Source organism: Patiria miniata, unplaced genomic scaffold (genome assembly GCF_015706575.1).
Source record: "Patiria miniata isolate m_02_andy unplaced genomic scaffold, ASM1570657v1 HiC_scaffold_16, whole genome shotgun sequence".
Taxonomy (NCBI): domain Eukaryota; kingdom Metazoa; phylum Echinodermata; class Asteroidea; order Valvatida; family Asterinidae; genus Patiria; species Patiria miniata.
In genome coordinates this window covers 3,186,239-3,210,331 of record NW_024037054.1, presented here as the reverse complement: position 1 = coordinate 3,210,331, position 24,093 = coordinate 3,186,239, and the positions used below count along the sequence as shown (strand labels likewise).

Genomic DNA, 24,093 nt, shown 5'->3' with positions numbered 1-24,093 from the left:
AAAGTGCTACATGCAGAATTTCACTTAAACAATGGTCCCGACATTTGGGTTTCGTTTTTTTTACTCACCCTGTACATGGAAAGTCGTAGTACTGACCATCAAACAAAATGTCAAGCAGTTTGAGTCCACAACTACTGCTATGTGTACAGCAGAAATTTTATAAGAAGAAGTTGTACCTACGATAGCTTTAATGCAAACTTGTTGGACATTATAAGTGCAGCCTTACTTCCCCATGTATTTCATTATAACAATATACTCCTCACGGTAGTTAATGTGGAAGAAATACACTTTCAATCCCTTTCATTTCATGAACTTATACTTAAAGGGAATATACATCATTTGCTTTTGCTGTAATTTTCAGAAATGGATGGAATTGGGGGGTTGGAAATATATAGCAAATATAGTTATAATGACTTTTTTGAGGTTTTAATGCTATAAAAACCAAGAAAAACAATCATTTTCCTGTAGTCTGGTTCCCTGAATCCATATAAGAAGAAACAGAGCAGTTTACATACATTGGGGAATTGTAAGGTCAGGGAACCAGTCTAGCTGGCTTGTACCCGTTCATAGGTTTGTAATCGATTGCAAACAAGTGCGATGGTCAATTGGGGCCAGTATTAGAAAAAAAGCCAGTTTTTTTCCAACGCTGATCGGCCGATCAGCGTTGGAAATTGATACAAAAATACCACTTCTCTTGAAAATGACAGTATACCAGGTGCCATGATTTTACAGGATGCTTTACACTGTCATTCACTAACAGTCCAGCAAGGTATTTCAAAATGATTCGGTAGTTTTATTTTTTGATGTTTGCAAATGTTGTATTTTCCCTTTAAATACAAGAAACGATTAAATGAAAATATACATGTAAAAGTATATTGTGCTCTTTACGGTTCAGATTTTTCAATCAGCGATGGATGAATTGGCGTCGGGACTCGAGTGTTTTATTCAATCAAACGATTATGTCGATATTAACACACCATATTGTGAGCCCGTTAAATATGTAGACATATAAATGCAGCTGTTTCTTTGAATCAAGAAGAAATACCATATATTGATTGTAAGGTTAGTTTAATTGTACGCATTTTATTAGATTTTGTCCACACAAACGGCCAGCGATTCCAATTTCGAAAAGGAAATGGTGGCACACTATTATGTGTACACATGTACATGAACAGAGACAGTAACCGAAAGTACACGTGCATGAGAGAGATGGCAGTCTATTCACATTCAGAGTGGAATTTTCCATTCTGTGGTACGCATTGCTCAACGATTGAACCAGAGCCTGGAGGCTTTACATGGTTCAATCAATAATGGGAGGGGGTCCCCTACAATGATTGTAGTTGGCCCCGTCTGAATTGGGGATAGGGGAGGGGTGGGGATGACCCCGGTGTGGGTACTGGTGGTGTAGCTAGGGTCCAATTTGCAGGGGGGGGGGATTGGGGGTCCTAATTTTTTGGGTAGGGGAAGGGGTCTGAATAATAGTTTGAAACAAAACACAACTTTAGACCCCCACCCCAAATTGTTGGGGGCACGTCTTGAGCAGGCCGGGAAGGGGTTGTGGGCAGGGGTTCCCTTTCAATGTGCTCACGGGTGCAATTACGCTTAGGCACAAGGGTCCGGATATACAATGTGGCCTGCATGGGAATTTTGATTAGAGGCAGTTTTTCAAACTGCGTTTCTGTTCAAGCATTGAAGATGAACTGCAAACGCGTTTCATACGACATTCACTTTTGTTGTCCCTGAACTCAAAAGTTAATTGAGGAATTTTAATTTCCATGTGCGTCCATTTGTCCATGGTACACGGCGATGTCGAGAAGTGCTGAAGAACACGCTTTAAAGGTCACATTACCCCTCACATGACAAAAGTCTGTTAAGTTAGAGTTTAAGTTATCTTTTTAAACAGTTCAACCAGTAAAGCCAACAACGGACTCCAAAATGAAGTTCAGTTTGCTTCTTACAAATCCTCACTTTTGATGGCGGTGCTGCAGCGACAAGTTGAGGATGATTTAAAAAAAAAAAAATCCTGTCACTGTGTCAGCTTTGTAATTATTTTGTCTGCCGTTTGTTCTTTGTCTGACAATTTTTTTCTATTGATAATGGTGATGATTAAAGGTGACGCCGAGGTTCTATAATGAAAAAAGGTGTTTTGCTTGATTGCTGATGAAATAAATTCAATCACGCTTTGTTGTTTTGCATGCGCGATATTTAAAATGTGAAATGTGTTCCTCCAACTCTCCAAAGAGAGTGGCCAATTCTTCACACGGAAATTAACACATGTACAAAACAATCACGAATATAGAGGAGCCTGTTATTTTCTTTAAAAAAAAATATCCCACACCCTGCCTGAACCCTTGCAAATCTCACAAAAAAAATGACAGAATTGGGCTGTAGAGTGACAAGTGGACTTTATTGATAAAAGTTCTACAGAAAAGGTAGGGTTAGGGTACTTTTGTTTGCGAAATTTCTCTTGGAAATATTCCAAAGTTCACCAGGAGAAAAATCTTTGGGGCTTTGGTCGTAAAATGATCATGATTCAAAATAGACCAGCACATCGAACAACTATCGAGCCGGTCCTCCACTATAAAGTTTGTATTAAAAAAACATCTGGTATGCCCGTAGTCCGAGGTCATGACACCAGCCTATATAGACACTGTGATGGTAAATCTTTGAGATTTGTATGGATATCATTTAAGACATACTTTACCAGGGAAGACAAAATGCACACATTTTCCTCCGTCTCCTTCCCACAGCGCTTTGTACTATTGCACAAAATCATTTTAAGGCCTACAAATGTAATATTTTAACATTTGAGTCGAAATCTCAAACATAGTTTTAAAAAATCCTTCCAAGCTTAAACTTAGCTGTTAAAGTACAGTGAAGTGAGAATATTAATATCTTATATATACCCTATGGACATGATGGATATTTATGAAGTTGTAGTAAATATATATATTTGGCTATCGTCTGGGCCTAAGCACTTGGTCTGCTACTCTGCATGCTTCGCACATTGTGCATGCCAGATTTCACCACATTCAAACGTCATCTTTAATCACATCAGCATTTATAGCACTGTCAGTACACAATAACACGTTATTAGAAATGCAAAATATGCAACATGATTTTTTTTTACAGGCTCAATATCTTTGAAGGTGATAAAATTTGATCCGCTTGACACGAGAGAAAGAAACATCCACTGTCGATCACTACATCTTAATTATATTAATAATATACAGGAGGATGATACACCGGGTGTGGTGTGGACAATGACATCTACACAGAACACACGACACGGGATGAGCCGGCCACGTACCGGGCCGTACGGAGGCAGTGAGCCATGCTGCCGCTGCTGCTGACACAAACAAAAATGGCCGTTCAACAACCCACAAACTTACCTTGACAATCTCTGTATATTTATACATAAATACAGTCGTTGTGCTGGCCAGAATGCAGGCAGAAATGGTCCAGTACAAGTGCAAGTTAGGTTGACTCCTCAAATACTGATTAATAATCCACTATCTGATGTTATCTCTTTCGCAAACATGGCTTCGAGGGCAAGGGGAAATACCTTGCGCGCACGCTACTACGTACATGTACTATGTACGTACGTCGAATACTATACATATGCGCAAATGCAATGCGCAGTTTCATTCATGAGGATGTCGCAACTCGCAAAGCGAATAGTGCAAAATCCCACGCCTGAGCGGTTTCATTGAATACATTTTTTGGTTTACAAAACAGTCAAGATACAAATAGGATAAACGGTGGGTCAGACCATAGAGCAAGGAACTTGCTCTGGGGTACCATGGAGCATGCATGAAGCAATATTTTCGTATTCCTCCATGGTCACACCACAGGGGCGTCAATTGCTTCTCAAAAGTGGGGGGGGGGGGGGGGGGGGGGGGGGGGGGGGGGGGGGGGGGGGGGGAGGACAGGGCCCCCTTGATCAGAACTCATGCAAGCGCGAAGAGCGAAGCCCTTACGGCGTGGGGTTCGGGGCCCGCTTAAGGGGCCCGAGACAAATTGGATTCTAGATGTTCTGTGGTGTGATCTGAGGCAATTTCTTACCCGACTTTCCTCCATACTTTAACTAATATTTTCTTGGCAACAGATAATTATTTGAACTTCGTTTTCGAGGTTGGAGTCATTGAATCAGCTACCGGTATTCTGGGCTATAGGCGTGTTGTTCGGAGCCCTGAAACAAAATTCTACATGCTTTGTGGTGCGATCTGAGGCAATTTCTGACCACTTTAACCAATATTTTCTAAGCAAAAAATACATTGTAGTACACATTAATAGGGCCCTGTAATGAGACATGAGTTCAAAAATAGGGGGGGGGGGGACATTTGATATTGTGTCCTCCATCCACCCTTCAAAAGGTGGGGGGGGGGGGGGACATGTCCCCCCAGGATTGACGCCCATGGTCACATATTTTCCTACGATTCACATCATTTGTAGTCTAAACTAACTCGCGGGTTCAAATTGTAAAATCTTGGTTTCCTTACATCCAGTGATCCATGTAATTTACTGAAAATTCTTGTCTGTAGCATTCCTCTTGTTTCAGTCTTTTTTTAGTTGAAACTCAAAGCTCACTTTCTAGAGATGAATGAACTTTCCATTTATAAGGAGAGCAAGCAAGGAATCTATTGGAAAACAATTGGCGAAAACCAAGCCTCCGGCCCATTACAAAATAAAATAATTTTACAAATGTATCATTGCTCCTTATATCGTCGCTTTGCTCACGAAGTGACAATGGCAGAATAAGTAGCCTATGCGATGATGTAGCTCCGCTTAGAAATTTTTACTAGGCAATGGCAAGGGCGGATCCAGAACACAATTTTGGGGGGAGGGGGCCAAAAAAGTGTGTCCAAAAAATTACAGCATGGGGTTCGGGGCCCGCTAAAGGGCCCCAATTTTTTTTGGATTCTAGATGCTCTGTGGTGCGTTCTGATCGAGGCAATTTCTGACCACTTTAACCAATGTTTTTTTTGGAAAAGATGGTGGTTTACTCATTGGCTGCCTTTACTGCGAAGTCATTTTTTTGGGGGGAGGGGTGGCCCCTTTGGCCCCTTGGATTTGCCCTTTGGGCAGTGGATATATATTTTTTTATTTCATACATGTAACAGCCGTTACAGTTTAGTTGGTACACATTCGACCCACTATTGGTAACACATACAAATTGTCGGATACCATCCACACGTGTGCTATACACATAAAATATACACTGTAGAAGCAGTCACGCGCAGCAGCAAGGGAGAGCCAAATGTAAACATCAATGCTACGTAAAATCAAAGTCCACTTTTCTAACAATACTGTGAAAATGGAGATCATGGGGACGGATCCTGAGTTACGAGGCAGACCGAGTAGTTACGATGAATCCCTTGATAGGATCCATCCTGGTCGTAGATCCTCGGAGTCGGACGATGAAGACGCAACACGACCCATCGACTTCACCGGAAGTACTCGGTACAGCATGACAGAGAGTGAACGCGTTGACGTTTGTGGTAAGCGCAGCATACGTACAGTAACAACATTCACTTGATCCCGGCCATCATCATCAGCCCCCCCCCCCCACCCCCCCCCCCCCCCCACCGGCCGAATTTTCCATTGCCTGTCTGATTTTTTTATGGAAAAGAATGTATTGTTACATCCCGACGCCACTGTTTTCATTATATACTATCTCAATGAAGGTCAGTCATTGAAAAAATGTTGAAAAGACTTGAATCTGGTAGGCCTACTGAGAAACATTTCAAATTAAAAAACAAATGCTTAAATACTTTTAAATGCACTCAACTCTCCATAGACTTTGTACACAACCAACGAAGTGGCGTCTGGATACTCAGGGTTGGACCTTAACTTTTGTTCACTGGCCAGCTGGGCTATGCTTAAACAGACTCTTAAACAGACTCTTGAAATTTATGCCCACGCCGGCCACGGGCATAAATTTCACTAGCCCGCATGTTTTTCTTTCAAAAGAGTGTATCATAAACAACAATGTGCATTTACATGTAAAACGTGTATCCTGAGGCAATCTTGTCAGTGTTTTTAATAACAGATCTAATAATTTAACCCTAAACAGTTAATAAAATTGGACAAAATTGATACAGGTTTGCTTTCTGAATTTAATGACCTGTCCTTTCATCTTTGCTGTAACCCAATAATTTTTGAATTGCCAGCCGGGCTACTTCAGGAATAGTTTGACTAGCCTGCCCCTGTTTTGACTAGCATTTGGCCAGCTGGCTTGTGATGATTCAGGAAATAGGCCTTTGCTTTAGTCCTTTCTTGTGTACTTCCTTTCGAAAAGTGCAAACAGGCAGAATGTTGCATCCTGGGGCCACTTTTTTCATTATTATCTCAATGAAGGTCAATCATTGCAAAACTGTTGAAAAGACATGAGCTCAAACAGAGCTACTGGTTAGCAGGAAACCTCAAAGAATGTTCGATCAAATAATCAATGCTGGCCGTTAAAGAACACGAAGAAATTCTGCTTTGAGACTCAGTTCTTGGTTTGTCTTGTGATTTGGTCTTTGTTTCTTTCGTCTCTTTTCTTTGGATCTTTCTTTTCTGTCTTTCTGTCTTTATGCTGCAAGAATACAATACCATTGTACATGCATTAACAATTAAGAAGTAATTAACAACAACATGAATCATTAAATGTGATCATAAACAATTGGGTATGGGTATGGTATGTGAAGAGAGATACGTTCATTGCCCGTGTTACACAAATAATCCCACGGAAAATCCCAGAAATTTCCCCTAAATGTCAACACAGATCACTTATACTTTATCACAAAAGAATCTAAATACATTATCATCTAAATTTATGTTGATCTAATTTACCCAGTCAATGATTAAAGAAAGGGATTAGATCGGATGTAATCTTGGAACATTTATGGTAAAATTGGCACAAGCAGCCATGATAGTACGGATGAACAGCGCCACCAAGTGGCGAGAGAACTTTCTGAAACAACACCATAAACATTGAAGGGTGCCCTCTCTATCTGAAAGAGTCAAATTCAACAGTTATACTCATAGATAGGTCGTGGCCAGAGTTGTAATGACTCGAGTCGATGACTCGACTCGAGTCCGACTCGAGTCACATTTTTTGGCGACTCGACTCGACTCGAGTCCCGACGGGTAAATGACTCGACTCGACTCGAGTCACTGCGAGCAAATGACTCGACTCGACTCGAGTCCCTCATCAGAATGACTCGACTCGACTCGAGGAAGGCTAATAAGACTCGAGTCCCAAAATAAAAGCAAAACTTACTTGCGAAAAATATTTGCACTGACTTACGCTGCGCCGTTCGCGTTGCCAGTTTTTGTTCACGTCACGTTAATGTTCGCGAATAATGTACGTTTATATACAGCGGCAGTCTGTTTCCTTCCTCCATAATGAAACAACAAACATACACTGTGTCGCGGACTCCCACCTTGTGGTTCTATAGCATGTAATGCTAAACCCGGAACCAGACTCAAAACGCATTTCTCAATCCGTGGTTTCATCATTGGTTTCGGGCGATTTTGAAGTTCTTGGTGGAACGCTGGCTAAATTCATGTCCCGATTTCACACACAAAAATGGATACGGACGGGCCCACCTTTAAATAATCAGAAACAGTTTTGTATAATGCAATTAGGTATTAACGTTGTCAGCGATCAGCGAACAACAAAATCTAGACCCGAAGCCAAACCAGTTATAAGACTGAAGTTTCACATCTTATCTGTGACGTGAGCTAGCAATGGAAACTGTTGGTTGGGTACCATACAGCATACTTTATGTCTTTGGATTTCCGTAATAGACTGGTGCCTTGTATTCTTTCTCTCTTGTGTTTGTTGCTTTTTATTGTAATTAAGTGTTCAAATATTTGTGACTCGAATTGACTCGAGCTAAATACTTGACTCGACTCGACTCGACTCGACCACACTCTGTGACTCGACTCGACTCGACTCGACCTTGTTGACCTAATGACTCGACTCGACTCGAGTCACTTCTTTAAAATGACTCGACTCGACTCGAGTCACAAAAATCAGTGACTCGTTACAACTCTGGTCGTGGCTGGTCAGCATTAGTTGGGTGTCGCATCACTGACATGATCGCCTCTTCCTGAAGCCATGCTGTCCATCAGATAAGATGTTATGATGGGTGAGATGGCGAATAACAGCGCAATGAAGGATATGCTCACTCACATAACTTACACATGATTGCAGGCAGCAATATTGGATGGTAGTTTGAGGCCAGTGACCAGCTGCCTTTCTTGAACAAGGCTACAACAAAATGGAACTACTCCCTGATCTATGGTAGCTTGGAACAGAAGTGTAATGGCCGGTGCAATTTCTGCAGCTGTTTTCTTCAGTAAGCATGCAGGAACTCCATCGGGACCAGCGGCTTTGTGTGGTTTTAGGTTCTTCAAAAGCTTGGTTACTCCCAGGGTGACCGTTTTAGCCAATTTTTGGCTAACTTTGACAGATTTTTTGTTGAAATCGAGTTTGACAGAAAATTTAACAGAATGGATTTTTGGGGCAGATTTCTGGTAGAATTCTGTAAAATTGGATATTTGACAGAAAAACATCGCAAATTAAAAAAAAAAAAAAATGGTACTTTTGTTTTTTGGTGCTGAGGTTCACTGGGCCTGGGAACCCGACTTTGTCGTGACGCAACCGCGTTTGGACTGAAATTTACGCAATTTCATAACATCTTTATGCGACTATAGATTGTTATTATTTATTTTGAACCTTAATTAAGGCAATACTTCAACATCTGCATATGTTTTTAATTGTTAATAATGTATTTTGAGTAATTCTGGGGAATTGGCAGATTATTGACGAATCTGACAGATTTTTGAATTGCATTTAGTAGAATTTGGCCATGACCTTACAGTCACCCTGGTTATCCCCAGAGCAGCTGACTTCAATATATTGTCCATAGAAGGGTGAGGGCTGGAGCCCAAGTCTGGCTAGCCTTGGTCAAGGTGCTAAATGTTATTCATCCCGGCCGCGTTGCGCAAACGATATCCTCGCTAGAGCCATGCATTATGCAGTGCATTAAAAATACAGCGCGAACAGCGACCTCATGCGGCCACCATTTCTATGCAAATTAGTTGGACCCAATATCGCACCTTGGTTCAATCGTCGGCAAAAGCTTATGTTTTTCTTTATTTTGCGCTGGATTTCTAGCGCACGACCTCGTATGCGAATACAGATAAGTGTAGGCGGGGCTAATATGTGGAGTGTCCAATCACACCTTGGTAAATCGGGACGTCATCAAATTGTTTGCAGCTAGCTATTCGCCTTTTGCGGACGTGACAGGAACCACAGTTTTTGTGCATTGGTGCCGTGTGCAGAGACACATAACGTGTACGTGTACATGTATGGATTATGTACGATGCCACGTTTTACTAAGCAAGTTTCCCCGCAACGATCGACCAATAAGAAAACGACATTTAAGGTCAGCTAAGGCTATTAACATAATGAGCACCACACCCAAAACCTCACATGGACGATTGAACCAAGGCGCTATATTGGGTCCAACTGATTTGCATAAAATAGTCGCCGTGTGAGGTCGCTGTTTGCGCTGTATTTTTAATGCACTGTACTGCATGCATAGCGCATAGACATTATGACTGCATGCATTACCCCGCTACGGCTGGATAAAAATAAACTAGCGCCTTGACCAAGGCTAAAGTCTGGCAGGTCTGCAGAACCTTCACAGGTGAACACTGAGCAGAATCGCTTGTTCACCAAGCTTCTGGTTACCACCGGGCTCAGAACAAATGATATTTGTGATGTATCGGTTGTAGGCTTTACGACATGTCTGCTGTGACTCCTTCTTTAGGCATCTGAAGCAAAGCCAATCACACTCTTTATTAGTACGCCTGGCTTTCTTGGAAGCATGTGACTCCCTGCTTGACACTCTCTTTGTTGACACTCACTTCTCTTTGCCCCCTCTGCACCCCCTGGATCCACCACTGCACAACGCTTCTAAAGGGACTTCTGCATTTCCTTGAGGACGAGCAAAAATTAACTCTATCAAACATGAACATTAATTAAAACAACTTTGTTAACCCTAACATTCCCATATCCTCCAAAATCCTCTTTGCAAAATGGAGGATTTTGCAGGATTAAGGTTTTATGGCAAAAATGTGTGGCTGATTTTGCAGGATGCACTGTGTCAAGGTCTTGGGCTGGACTTTGTGTTGTTTATGCTCAGCTGGGCATAAAGTTAGGCATAGCCCTACTATGGTAGATTATACTTGAAATCTTGTGCGCTGTTCCAGTATGTCACTGGCTCTGCTGCAACATATTATTGACAGTGATTGCTAGAGGATTTTGCAGGATTGAGGCAGTGGTCACCCCTCCAAGGACCTCATTCAAGAAATAACGAAGCAGTTTGCAGGATTAAGGCCGTATGCAATTTTTACATGGAGGCAGTTGGAGGATTTTGCAGGATTTAGGTTGCATCCGAGCAAAAATACCAATGGGGCTAGGGTTAACCAAGGCCTATCTCATGTATACACCCCTCCCCCCCCCCAATACTTATGTGTCCATTGACCAAGGTGATAATTTGTTTTCTTCCCCAGACTCTACTGCCCTCCTTCAAGCTGTAGTGTTTGTTGAAGATGCTGTCAAGTATCGAAGTATAAACCACAAGACTGACAGGGTGTCCCTGTGGTACTACAGAGTCTACTATTCCCGACTTGTGCAATGGTAACTTTCCAGTCTTGTATTGCCAAAAAATATTATTTGACTTATTAAATTTGATCTCATAATAGTTCCTGTACCGCGGCTGCCTCAAACCGCCCTGCCTGTTACCCCTTGATACTGCCTCAAACCATCCCAGCACTCCATGGTCTGATGGATTCATCCAGGAGTGGGCCTAATAAATTTAGTGTAGGATAATGAAATACAGGTGTTAATGAATTAAAATTACTATACCTCATACATATTCATGATCGAGATCCGAACTCTCACTGGTCAATTCACCATCACGTGCCAGATGTTATTTTTGCTGTATACCAAGCGCGCGCGAGGATTCACGCACAGGGTAAATACGCATGCGTAGTAGACTGTCGCACGGGCTACCCGTGCGACAGTCTACTACGCATGCGCTTTACAAAGCAATCGTGGAACTGTCGCACAGATGTAGTACGCACGCGCAAACATCGCCCAAACGAGCTACACACGTACGAAGAGATGGTTGCACGGCGCATTATTTTCCCGAGCTCAATGATGCCGAACTAGAGAATATTTATGGACAAAAGAGATGCCTCCTGTACAAAAGAATGTTGTACACAAACTACTGTATAAATTTACAGCTGCACTGTATTATAAACGAACTGAACTAGTGAATTTGAGCAATACGATTCTAGTGGTGAACTGGACAAGTTTTTCAAAGAACGCCATACTGCAACGAAAAAACCCACAAATCAGCACTGAATATGTATTAGGTATAGTAAAACAAATATAACATGGTTTATTTCGGGTGGACAGCTGATATTAAGTCCCCTTGGTGTTGGAAGTTGACAAACTAGTTCGCCTCCGGAACTAGTTTGTCAATTTCCAACACCTCGGGGAGCTAATATCGGACTGTCCACCCTCAAACCATGTTATATTTGTATAATGACCTCACGTATCAAATAAACTGACATTTTCCGAATAACACTACTGGAAAAAGAGAAAAAATATTAAACCTATATTTTGGCTGTAGGTGGTAGGCTACCGGTACATATCTGTTAACAACAAAACTGTTTTCATTGTTTCCTGAAAAAAAGTGCCATCTTAGTGGGGGGGGGGGGGGGGGGGGGAAGCGCTCGGCTCCTTTATTTTCCAAAAAGGCCAGACGAGAAACTACTAATTTCTTTTTATTCAGCCTAATAGGAAGTGCGGTTTCAGGCACTACAAGGACTATTAAAGGTGAAAAGCTTTTTTTTAAAGTTCACAGGTGGCAAAAATTAGAAACAGTATTATTTTAGATAAAATAAAACTTACACATTTAAAGTTTAATGGGAGAAAAAAAACGTTTGTTCAAGGTAGAGTAAATCATTTGCAGCCATTGAAAAAGTAACTGATGAAATAAAAAGAAAGCCATTTCAAAAGATGCATCAAGTGATGCATTTTTGGACATATCTATTTGTAATTTGTTTGTTATTCTGAATCCGCGAATGGGTGCGCGCAAGCGTTGACGGTTGCTACACACGTTGACGACACACGTGCTCGGTTGCTAAATTTTGTCGGTTCAGTGCGCGACATCGTGTAGCTGCAATCAGCTGAATGAGAACGTGTCTCGGATGCTGATATCGGGCGCAATTCAAAACGTGATTCGGCAACTTTTGAATTGAAATCGAGATCCTAGAATATTGTTTTCTCGGAATATACAATTTCACCAGGTTAGTTGTCATTCTGATTTTGAGCACTTTTGTTGCTTCAAACAGAAAAAAATGAACAAATGACAAATGATCTTCTCTACCTTTAAAGAACACCGAGGGAACAGATTTTCATATCAAGTTATCTCTCCTCAAGTTTGTTCCCTCCAATTTTAAATAATCCATTTTCTTGAATATTTACTCATGTTGCGTCAACCTCTCAATCTAGGATCCTCAATCTTGCCATCGCCACCATCCTCATCGTGGCGTTCTTTGAATACCCGTCCTCGCTGACGACCGGCAACTCCTCCGACCCGCGGTATCGCGGAGAGCACAGGAATCCCCCATGTGGCGTCACAGAGGCCATTGAGTTCACGTGCTTGCTTATCTTCACGGCGGACCTAGTCATGAAGGTAACGTGCCTCTTTTTAATCCTTACTCTCTGATGGTAGTTTACTGCATGTCAGTTGGTTATCCCAATGCCCTCCAGCTGCAGTTAATTGGAGGATAAACTATCTTGACTGTGAAGGCTCCAATTGGCAGGAGTTGGAGGCCCTGGAGGGTGCCTGATACTGACCAGCTGGGGGCACTCACTTTGTTATCAGAGGACTCTCATTGTTCTCTGTGGCATGTATTGGAGTGCCTGTCCAGTTACCCTTGAAATGACATGGCAGATATTGGAGGGCCATGCAAAAAACATAGGAGATTTTCTTGAGGCACATATTGGCATGCGTTGGAGGGTCTAGTAGGGTAAGGGTTAATGGACCTGCTCGAAAAGAGCACCACAAAATGTCCGCCATGGGATAATATAAGTTTTACAAGACCAAGGCGAAAAGATTAGCATTATTTGACTGGATGCCAATAAAATGCCCTTTCCTCTCTGAGCGATCCCTGTTAGCTATTTCCCAGGTTTGCAGCCTTGCTAATGTTGCTAGCATCGTGATTGGGCGTGGTCCCGGGTTTATAGTTTCTGACTAGCGCCCCTTGAACAAAGACTGGGGAACCGCCAACATAAGGCTGGACAGCTTAGTTGGTGGAGCACCGGTACAGCATTCCGGAGGTTGCAGGTTCAAACGTAGTCTGGGTATCACCCGTTGTCCAATGGAACCCTCTCCGTAACCAACGTCTGATATATGTGAGCAATGCAAATGTTATGCGACCCCGCATGCCAGCCAATCGAACTTGACTTCACTTTACATATTGTGACATCATTTTGATCTGAAATGTGGACTTAACTGTCGATTGGTCAATTTGGCTGCCATGTTTTTGTATCATACAACAATGGGTTATGGAAGACCCGATAGAAGGTGCCTGCTAAATGGCCAGAATTTCAAGGTCAAGACGCAGTCTTGTTTTGCATAATTAATCACCGAATCTGCTCGTATATTATACACCCTTGCTGTGCAAGGGGATATTCCATAGACTACAGTAGTTCAAACCCGACTCCTGACAATTTCTTTGTTCAATTTTATAATAACTGAAAAAAAGAAAGGACAACTAAAACAGGCAACATTACAGGACCAAATCTCTTCACTAAAAAGTTGTACATTGTGGGAAAGCATGGCCATCAGCATCACATTGTGGTCAGGTCAGTTTAACCCCAAATTGAACTACTGATTGTAGTTCTTGTTGACTTTGGTGTTATTTGTTTGTTTTCCAAGGTTGTGAACTTTTTTGGCCTATTGAAGGGCAGCTGATAAATGGCTTTGAGATCTATAATATAACATTAACAAAAAGAAAGCAGTTGTCAATAACCAACTCTTGATACACATTGAGTGTAAAAAATGTTTAAAATGTGGTGTCATAAAATGTGTACTTTTGAATTAATTTGATGTAATATTTTAAATTTTAAATTACCTCTTTTAACTTATGAGCTTTCCAATATATTCATCTTTTAAAGTTGAGAATTAAGTTGAAATTATACATTTTACAGTGTTTATCCATTCACATGAGTTTCAAATATGAAATTCACAAAGAGTAGGGTTTCAACTTTGAAACAGTGACTGTTTGGTTTTCCTTTCTTTGTTTTTCTTTCATTCCTGTTTGTTTTTGTTTTTATGAATCACTGTTCAGTAAAACCTGCCCCAAGACAATGGAAGTTGCTGCCACGTTATATCGATTTAAAACTTAACTGCTGATTATGAGCATACAAATACTGTACATGTACAACATACAGGGTGAGTCAAAAAAAGCGGAACCCAAACCCCAAACAATATATTTCATATTTAAAAAAATATGCAGCACCAAAAATAATAATGACTGGAAAGCCAATTTCAAAAGCTACTTTTAAATGAAAAAATTACTGAAATTGCTTAATCCGTTCAAAGAATATCACCATTTAAATGCAACGACCCTAAAACCTGTCTCGTCCAAAAAAAACAATTTATTGTGTGTTTTGACTGTTTGGAACAACAAAGAAAATGACACAGAATACTTGTTTCAACAACTGTCACAAACTGTAGTACACAATATTTTGATTAACAACCTTGGTTAGGCAAACAATATGATGTATAAAATCTACCTTTTGAAAAGACGGGCCTTTAATAGGACTTTGTTGCATATTCTTAACGTTTAAACTAAATTTCATCGCTGGTGATGTTTGAAGACAATTGTGACGACGATTGTTGAAATTGCATTTTTTGGACGAGACAGGTTTTGGGGTCATTGGGTTTAAATGGTGATATTCTTTGAACGGATTGACCAATTTCAGTAATTTTTCCATCTAAAAGTAGCTTATGAAATTGGCTTTCCAGTCATTATTATTTTTTGTGCTGCATATTTGTTTAAATATGAAATATATTGTTTGGGGTTTGGGTTCCGCTTTTTTTGACTCACCCTGTAGTTTGAGGGTTATTAAAGCAGTATAACTACGCGTATACAAGTCCAAAATTGTGGCAACTTTGACTTTCTCCCAATTAAACGCTGATGAAGGCGAGAAAAATCAAATACTTCCTGCAATTGCCTGATTTCAGTCTTGTTTCAAATTTTATTGGCACCAATCATGAGTGTAGTATCTACGAATCCCAGGCACGTGATCACTGCACACTTATGAGGCCCCCTTCAATGGAAAAACCATTGTGAATGCTGTTGTACAAAGCAGCTGCAGGGTGACAAATTATGTTAACATTAGCTAGAACTGTTAGCTTGCCTGGATTTGTCTAAACCATAGAGCTATATTAAATTACTAGAGCGCTAACTCCTCATTCTGCACGCGAAGACGCTTTGAAGCCGCTCTGGGCACAGACATTTTGAATTTATGTGCGTGTTTGTAGAACACAATCAAAATAGATGGATTGAATTTTAAAAGTGTACTCTAAATGCAACGTGCAAGTAGAAGATACGCAAACAATTTAAGCGCGTCATGACGGTTAAAAAAATGGCACGGCGAAAAGCATCTGCAGCGGAGGGACGCGCACACGTTGCGCTGTTTGCGTAGAGCAAAATGAAACTCTCATTTGCTGATCGTGCGTTTCGGTTTTGGGCGTATCGGCTTCGATGACGCACTGGTATGGAATACAAACGCAGATATGCAAATAGCCGTACAAAAGCCGTACAATATTTCGAGTTCTCCATAGGTTTGTGCACAAACATGGATGCGCCCATCAGGCATTACTTTGTACATCGAGTTAGCGCTCTAGTAATTTAATATAGCTCTATGGTCTAAAACATACATTTCAGACCAAAATGTCAAGAGTCCACGTACATCCCTGCAAAGTCTTGCACTACTTTCCTGAAAGAAACCATGTTGTATTTGGTTTACGTTTTGTATAGGCCTACTTATTTGCCTGAAACTTCAATTATGCAATCAGAAGGTTATAAGACCTCACTGGCTTTTATATAGCCCTTTTTACACTTTCGATTGCAATTTTGACAGGTGTATCTGAAAGGCACCAAGCAGTTCATCCGGTCTCCCTGGCTCATAGCTTACGTGCTTGTTATCGTGACGTCACTGGCAGACTGGATTGTCACTGTCAATGGTTCCTGTGGCACGGTGAGATTTGTTGATAATGGTGGGAAAACTAGGCAATGGTGTCCAGATCTGGTGCAAAATTGGGAAAATTGGAGGCATTCTGGGAAAACGAGACAAAATTGGGCACTGGTATTTTTGTATCAATTTCCAATGCTGGTCAGCCGACCAGTGTTTGGGAAAACTTGCTTTTCTTTAACCCTTACCCTACTAGACCCTCCAACGCATGCCAATATGTGCCTCAAGAAAATCTCCTATGTTTTTTGCATGGCCCTCCAATATCTGCCATGTCATTTCAAGGGTAACTGGACAGGCACTCCAATACATGCCACAGAGAACAATGAGAGTCCTCTGATAACAAAGTGAGTGCCCCCAGCTGGTCAGTATCAGGCACCCTCCAGGGCCTCCAACTCCTGCCAATTGGAGCCTTCACTGTTAAGACAAACTATCTGCCAATAAACTGCAGCTGGAGGGCATTGGCATAACCAACTGACATGCAGTAAACTACCCTCAGAGAGTAAGGGTTAAAACAATTCCTAATTTGTCATATTAGTTATTCCGCATTTTGTTTGCAATTGATTACACACCTGTGACGGGGTAAACGCCAGCTAGACTGATTCTCTGACCTTACAATTCCCCCATGTCTATAAATTGCTCTGTTTCATATTGAGTGGGGTCAGGGAACCAGACTACAAGAACAGGATTGATTTTCTTTCTTTTTCCAGCATCTACAAACCCAAAACGTGAAACAAGTCAGTGTAACAATATTTGCCATAACATACTATTTCTCCAAATCCATTTATTTTTGAAAATTACAGCAAAAGCAAATGTTGTACATTCCCTTCAAGGAAAAACAAGTGGCATCTTTCATTTTCACGAAGACAAAACTGGAAACTTTTAAGGCATTTTTCTCAGTGTTCTCAACAAAGAGACATACCATTGTGTATAAAAATGTGCAGTCATGGCCGTGTAGATGTTGTACATGTGTTAATAAAGGAAACATGTAGTGGAAATTCAGCTCATCTTGTTTTCATGCACATTACTATGTGTTGCAACAATACATAGGCCTACAAGATCTTAATACTAGTTTTCATGGGAGGTGACAAGAAAGTGGTAATTTTTCAATTATTAGCAAATACTTTCATCAGTACATGTAAGAGGGCGCTCTTTTGCTTTTGTCACACAAGGCACTCCTGGCCAAAAGTGCGTATGAACAGTACAAAAATTAGTCCTTCAAAATTACCCACAAAAAAAAGTTGTGAAGTAATATTGGCCACTACCATTGTCCAAACAAGCTGTTTAACATGATGAACAAGTAAAATGTGGAAATTATTCCAAGAAAATGAAGAAATGTTTGATACATATTTGTACCCAAAGGTATAGCTCCGTCCTGCCTTGAATGACATCACTCTTTGGCTCATGAATATGGAAATTTTTATTAGCATAAAAATTAAAATGTTGAAATTTCTTTCTTTTACTGCTACAGAGGTGGTGGGAAAGTCATAGTAAATTGGCAAGAAAGCTATTTTAAATGTATTTAAGTCATAAAAATCCTATTACATGTTTCATTTAAGGCAGAAATTTCTGAAAACTAACGCAGTGCTCTTTTTTGGGATCCACGTTTGTATCCGACAGATGGTTCGGTTTCGTCGCCTGCTGCGTCCGTTCTTCCTTCTCCAGAACTCCACCCTCATGAAGAAAACTGTCAGGAGTATCTTCCGCACTCTCCCCAAGGTTGCTAGGTAAAAAGTCTCACAATCTGAAACCAAAAGCGAAATCCTAAGCATTTATTGTTTCGGTCTCATTTTTTTCACAGCTAATTGGAAGCCTTATTAAAACTGAAAGTGATACTAAGTTTAGCAAAGCAAATAGTTACACTGTTTATTTCAGGGACAACGCTTGCAAGAGTACGGCTCTGCCAATATAAATACCGCAAAAAAAAGAAGAAAAAAAGTCCACACTCATTGGAGGGGTTATAGTTTTGAATCATTTATATAAAGCTTTGTGTAATGTTGTTAGGTACATTTTGATACTCCGTTTGCTACCGAAGACTGTAAATCGGCCAAGATTGACAACGGTTTATGAAAAATGATGCAGTTTGAAAAGTTGCAAACTTAACGATAATGCAAGGAGAAATTGCTAAGTGCAAACACACAGGCCTGTAATTTGTCCCTATCGACTGCACAGTGCCGGAACAAAGCGCTTGTAATTCAATTTTGCGTACTCCCATGTATACAAGCACTGTGCGATCAATATTCCCTGCCGTTTGTTTTGGGCAGTGTAACATTGTCGCGCAGCAATTTCCACTTAAAAAACTTCAGCTCAAAAATTTTAGAGGAAAAAGGCCAGGAATTGCCTCAGATTGCACCAAAGAGCATATAGAATCCAAAATTTTCCGGGGCCCTTAAGCGGGCCCCAGAACCTAAGCCGTTTTTGAATACAAGCCACAATTTTAATACTGTGTGTGTGTTCAAAATTCCATAAATGGAAAAGTACACGCATACTGAAATTTGTATCCTTGTGGAGACATTTCTTTGTTCTCGTGTACTAAAGTTTTTGAGTTTGAAAGTACAGTTTCAAAATTCTCTTATTTTAACCAGAATTAATTTCCATGGCTGATATTCGGACTTAATATCCCTTTTCTAAAACTCTATCATTTGCAACTGATCAACAAACCTTAGAAATTCCTAGTTTTTGAGTAAAATCCATATATCTATTTCGTGAAAACCTTGTGGAGACGTATTCATCTATAGAAATTGCCCTGTGGAGACGTATACAATCTTTTGTTCCCTATTGCATGTCTCCAGAGGGCAGGGTGTATCAGATCATGAGTGATTAGAATGATTCTTTCACTAAAAGAAGGCTAATAAATTGGGCTTTCGCATCCTAGATCTGGAAAGTGCTACATGCAGAACTTCCTTGAAAAATAGGGGGCGCAATTTGGGTTTCCTTTTTTTTTGGACTCACCCTGAAACTAACAACTTCTTTTTCTTCTACAGCGTGCTTTTGCTACTGATGATCCACTTGTATTTCTTCACCATGGTGGGTATGCTGATCTTCCCTCAACCACAGGTAAGTATTTTTACATAGGTAAATCCAGAGGCCTATTTCATGGTACTGCTTAACAGGTTAGCAGAATTTTTTGCTTGAAAACCATATGGGCCCATGCAATGTAATTTTTTTAATGCAATCCTTGAAAACGCACCTGTGTGTCCCATTTAGCCCAACCTCGTCCCCAGGGTGTCGAGCAATACGCGCCCATCACTACCTGCTCTCTCACCCAAGACAACATGCAGTATTTCATATTAATATGAACAAATTGGAAAGGAAATGATTATTTTCGAGAAGGCGTGGACGAATGATCGCGAAAACACGTACTGCACGTTGTGAATAACAACACCAACTACACGATAAAAATCCATCACTAGCCAATTGCGGTATCGAATCAGGATACAGGAAGAAAGTTTCCTATCCAGGGCTTACTATTGGAAACGAGGTTGAAAATAAAGTAAGCACTGGGGACGAGGTTGCATTTAGCCACATTTTCAATTTAAGGTTTTGCTGTTTTCAAGGCTATTGTGATGCTTTTTGGTATTTATGCAAATGCAAATTTCCATATTCATGAGCAAATATGTGATGTCATTTTCAGGCAGAAACCTCAATGTTACAGCTATTTCAGTCCCAAAAGTTGCCTGAAATTTGGATATTTTGCTGTTGTAATTTTCTTTTTTGGGAGGGGGGGTGATTCGTTGTTGTTGTTGTACATGGCAGTAAGCCAGTGAACACATTTTTCTCAATTTTTTTTTTCAATGAACAGTTTTTTGGGTTCACAATTTGAACAGAAAACCCCTGAGCTGAACAGTGTCTTCCTGAAATGACATCACAAAAAGAAAAAAAATCATTAATTCAGGTCATTTTCTTTTTGTATGGTCTCTTATATTATTGGGCTATACCATATACCGTATGTTGTGTCAACTTTTATGACACAGATGAAGGAGCAACACTTATATTTTGATATTGAAATACCAGTGTCCGTATTATTGAAATGTTGATTGATTAAGAACAAAATTAGAATATTTTGTCTTGTGGTTTTTAGTTAACCCCCTAAAATTCCCCAAATACATCCTGGTTTTTGTCACCTCAGTGTACCCTCATTTTATCATTTATTTACTTGTAGTTGTACGTTTTATCTATCATCTGGAACAAAACCTGCTCATTGGCCAATAAAAGTCTTTTTTCAAACAGTCACAAACAAAAGAAACAAATTTTCAAAGACATATGAAGGGAGAAGACCAGTATGTTGAGTGTTTCATTTCATGCTGGGCAAACAATGTACATGTGTGCATTTATATTGATGTCTTTCGTTTATATAAAAAATGATAATTTGTCATTCTTTCCCCTGTATCATAAACTCGGCCAAGAAACAACATAGGGTACCAAGCATAGCCCAATATGCAAGAGCCCATACAGGTTGAGTCTGGATTAATGTTTTTTTTTTCCCTTCCACTCATTTGAAAAAATAAGGAATTACCAAAATGTATCCATGCTGTGAGAAGTTTTGCGTATTTTACTTAAACAATCCAGCTTTACAGCTGTCTATGAAATGCCATTTCATAAATACCTAAGACAGTTTACGCATTCCTATTGGTTGAGAGCCTGTCACGTGGCCGGTCTTAAACAGATGATAAAGACATGGCTAGCTGGTCTTAAACACTTTTCCAGTGTCACAATAAAATGTGGACTCCCATGAAATCCGGTGCCTTTTAACGTTTCATTGGTTGAACGGTCACATTCCTCACGTATGCATGCGCAATTAACTACCAGTGAATCAGTATTTCATGGTCCGAAATTCACACTACACCAGCCCAGCTGCGTTTTGCGCGACATCGCGCAGTACGTGCAACGCACATATGCCAATGTCCTTATAAGGTAACGAGTTGTGGAGGGGCATTCTATATTATAGTCAGAGGGGCGTTACGTAAAACACGAAGTAAAATTGTCGAACAAAATGGTTGGCAACGTCTAGTTTTCGACTTGTTTTGATTTTTGGACTGAAAAGATTTGTTTTTTGACCGAAAAGGTATTTATGAATGGGAATAAATATGTGTTCGGTCGGTATTAAACACTCTGTTTAAGACCGGTGGGAGTCTGGATGGGTGATAATTACCCATCCAGACTCCCAGCTGTCTTAAACAGAGTGTTATAATACCTCCCGAACACACATTTATTCCCTTAATTAAATTTAACACACCAATAAAGCATGTTTAAACGGGCATGTTCTTCCACTCATTTGAAAAAAGGAATGACCAAAATGTATCCATGCTATGAGAAGTTTTGCATATTTTACTTAAACAATCCAGCTTTACAGTTGTCCATGGAATGCCATTTGAAGCTATTGAGTTGAATGAGAACTAGAGATTACACACACATGCATTCAGATACAAATGAGACAAAACTTATAAGAATAAGTTTTGTCAAGACAAACATTTTTACTGTTAGATTTTGTGTTTTTAAATATGAAGAATTTTTTTCTCTGAAATTTGAGGTGATTTGTTCGGTATTCCTGTGCAAATTTTCATTCATTCATGTAGGCAGGAAAATGCCTTGTTTCATTGTATTTGAACGATAAATGATCATTGGTGGACAGCTGAATTTTGTGATGTCCGTATTAAAATCATAGAGCTATATTAAATTACTAGAGCGCTAACTCGTCATTCTGCGCGCAGAGACACTTTGAAGCCGTCCTGGGCGCAGACATTTTGAATTCATGTGTGTGTTTGTAGAACATACCGGGGGGGGGGGGGGGTAATAAAATTAGATGGATTGAATTTTGGAAGTGTACCGTACTCTACATGCAACCTGCAAGTAGAACATACCAAACAACTTCAGTGCGTCATTGACGGTTCAAAAAAACGTGAAGGCAAAAAGCATCTGCAGCGAATATGCTCACACGTTGCGATGCGCTGTTTGCGTAGAGCAAAATGACACGCTCATTTGCTGATCGTGCATTTCGGTTTTGGGCGTATCGGCTTCGATAACGCACCGGTATGGAATACAAACGCAAATAGCCGTACAAAAGCTACAAAATTTCAAGGTCTCCATAGGTTTGTGCACAAACATAGATGCGCCCAGCAGGTACTTTGTACACGAAGTTAGCGCTCTAGTAATTTAATATAGCTCTATGACTAGATAGACATAAATTGTGAACATACATGTAGTATGCAAATTACGTGAGATTTTCACAGTTTGTAGTCAATAGTATGTACTTTATCCCTATATTATTTTTATTAAATAAAGCGAGCCACATGTAAAAATAAAATGATTACATGTAGATCACATTCTTTTAGACTCGCCATGTAGAGACCAACCTGGGCCAAGTTCAGGCAAGGACCATTAGTCGACTAGTGGTTGATTTGTGACGTACCTTACGCCTGCGCACTGATAGCAACGTGCGAACGTCTCTAGTCAAACGCTGGTCAAAATGTCATCGCAAAACTTCTGGATCCTGGCTCTCTGCTAGCGTTATGAATGCGTGCGGCTATTGGTTACCAGCGAAGCAACCAACCCCAGTAGGCTGGTTCCAAATAGTCGACTAGCGTAGTCAACCACCGTTGACTAGACAGAGTTCGGGCAAACGTTAGTTAACCATTGGTCAACTATAGTCCTTGCGCGAACTTGGCCCTGTCTTAAACTTTTAATTTTTTTGATTTGAAATGTTAGTTTTGATTTTCATGTTCACCATTTATTTTGTGCACGTTCATGTAGAATTCCATTTGTAACCTGCTTTTTTTGCAGCATCACGTGCGGCCCAATGATGCAGCAGCCACAGTTTCATCAACAACAGGCAGGGTATTGAAAACATTATAAAAAACTATTCATAAACCAAAAAAAAAAAAAATAGTCAGTCTCTGGTCAGACCGAAGTTCCGGAATTGATGCGGCGACGCAGTTTTTTTTTTTTTTTTTTTGGTGGCTTTTTTTTTTTTCAAGCTTGTATTGTACAGACAAGGTGGGTACTATTTTGCTTTTTTGTGTCCTCATTATACATTGGTGTCCTCCATAATTTGCCTTGGTGCCCTTTTATTATCATTTGCCTTGGTGCAATTTCCCCATTCCTTGGTGCTCCTTGGTACAAAAATTTGAGGAGGCTCGGAGGCCCGGCTGTTGTAGCTTCCGTGTTAATTTGAAAAAAAAAGAAAGGTTGACGCGCATGATTAAAATCGACGCGCGCGCTGACCAGAGACCAAGTATTTTTTTTTTTTGGCTTAAGATGGAATTAGCGTCGGGTTGATGTAAATTCAATATTAGGTTTTGCCCTTCACCGACGTAATTTATAAACACTGTATACTATTAGTTATCCCACTTTCGCTCATGGAATATTGTAGTGCGTCTGTCTCCCACTTGCCACTCGGCCTCGTGGTATGCGGGACACAGAGGCACTACATTTTCCGTGTTCCATGAGCGCGAGTTGGACAACGAATGTATCTTCAAGCAAACTTGACGCACAGTAAAGATACAACACGCATGCTGTACACAAACTTTTCAACGGTTATGGCGCAGGCATCTTTATACAGACTTTTCCTCGGATCCGCTGATTTCCTCGTTTTTTACTTCTCAGGAATGCCATTACAAATTGAAAAACACTGTACAAAATCTTGTGTGCTTTGACTCTTCCTTGTTTTTTCTAAATTTCCCAGTTGCATGCCTCATCTTAAAATGGCGCATACGCGGAGTGCGGTATGGACCGGGAAACTTGACGCACAGTTTGAA

At 40.4% G+C, this 24,093-nt stretch overlaps 1 protein-coding gene across 1 annotated transcript in view; it reads left to right on the top strand.

Moving 5' to 3' along the window:
* The first annotated feature begins 5,214 nt into the window (after positions 1 to 5,214).
* The window catches only part of LOC119722679 (two pore calcium channel protein 2-like), a 42,251-nt gene continuing 23,372 nt past the window's right edge, over positions 5,215 to 24,093 (top strand). The window contains exons 1-7 of the mRNA XM_038192925.1: positions 5,215 to 5,501; positions 10,576 to 10,702; positions 12,587 to 12,770; positions 16,232 to 16,348; positions 17,960 to 18,066; positions 19,324 to 19,396; positions 23,120 to 23,173. Of these exons, the coding sequence (XP_038048853.1) occupies positions 5,273 to 5,501; positions 10,576 to 10,702; positions 12,587 to 12,770; positions 16,232 to 16,348; positions 17,960 to 18,066; positions 19,324 to 19,396; positions 23,120 to 23,173 (891 nt within the window). The 5' untranslated portion in view covers positions 5,215 to 5,272. The remainder of the gene's footprint in view (positions 5,502 to 10,575; positions 10,703 to 12,586; positions 12,771 to 16,231; positions 16,349 to 17,959; positions 18,067 to 19,323; positions 19,397 to 23,119; positions 23,174 to 24,093) is intronic.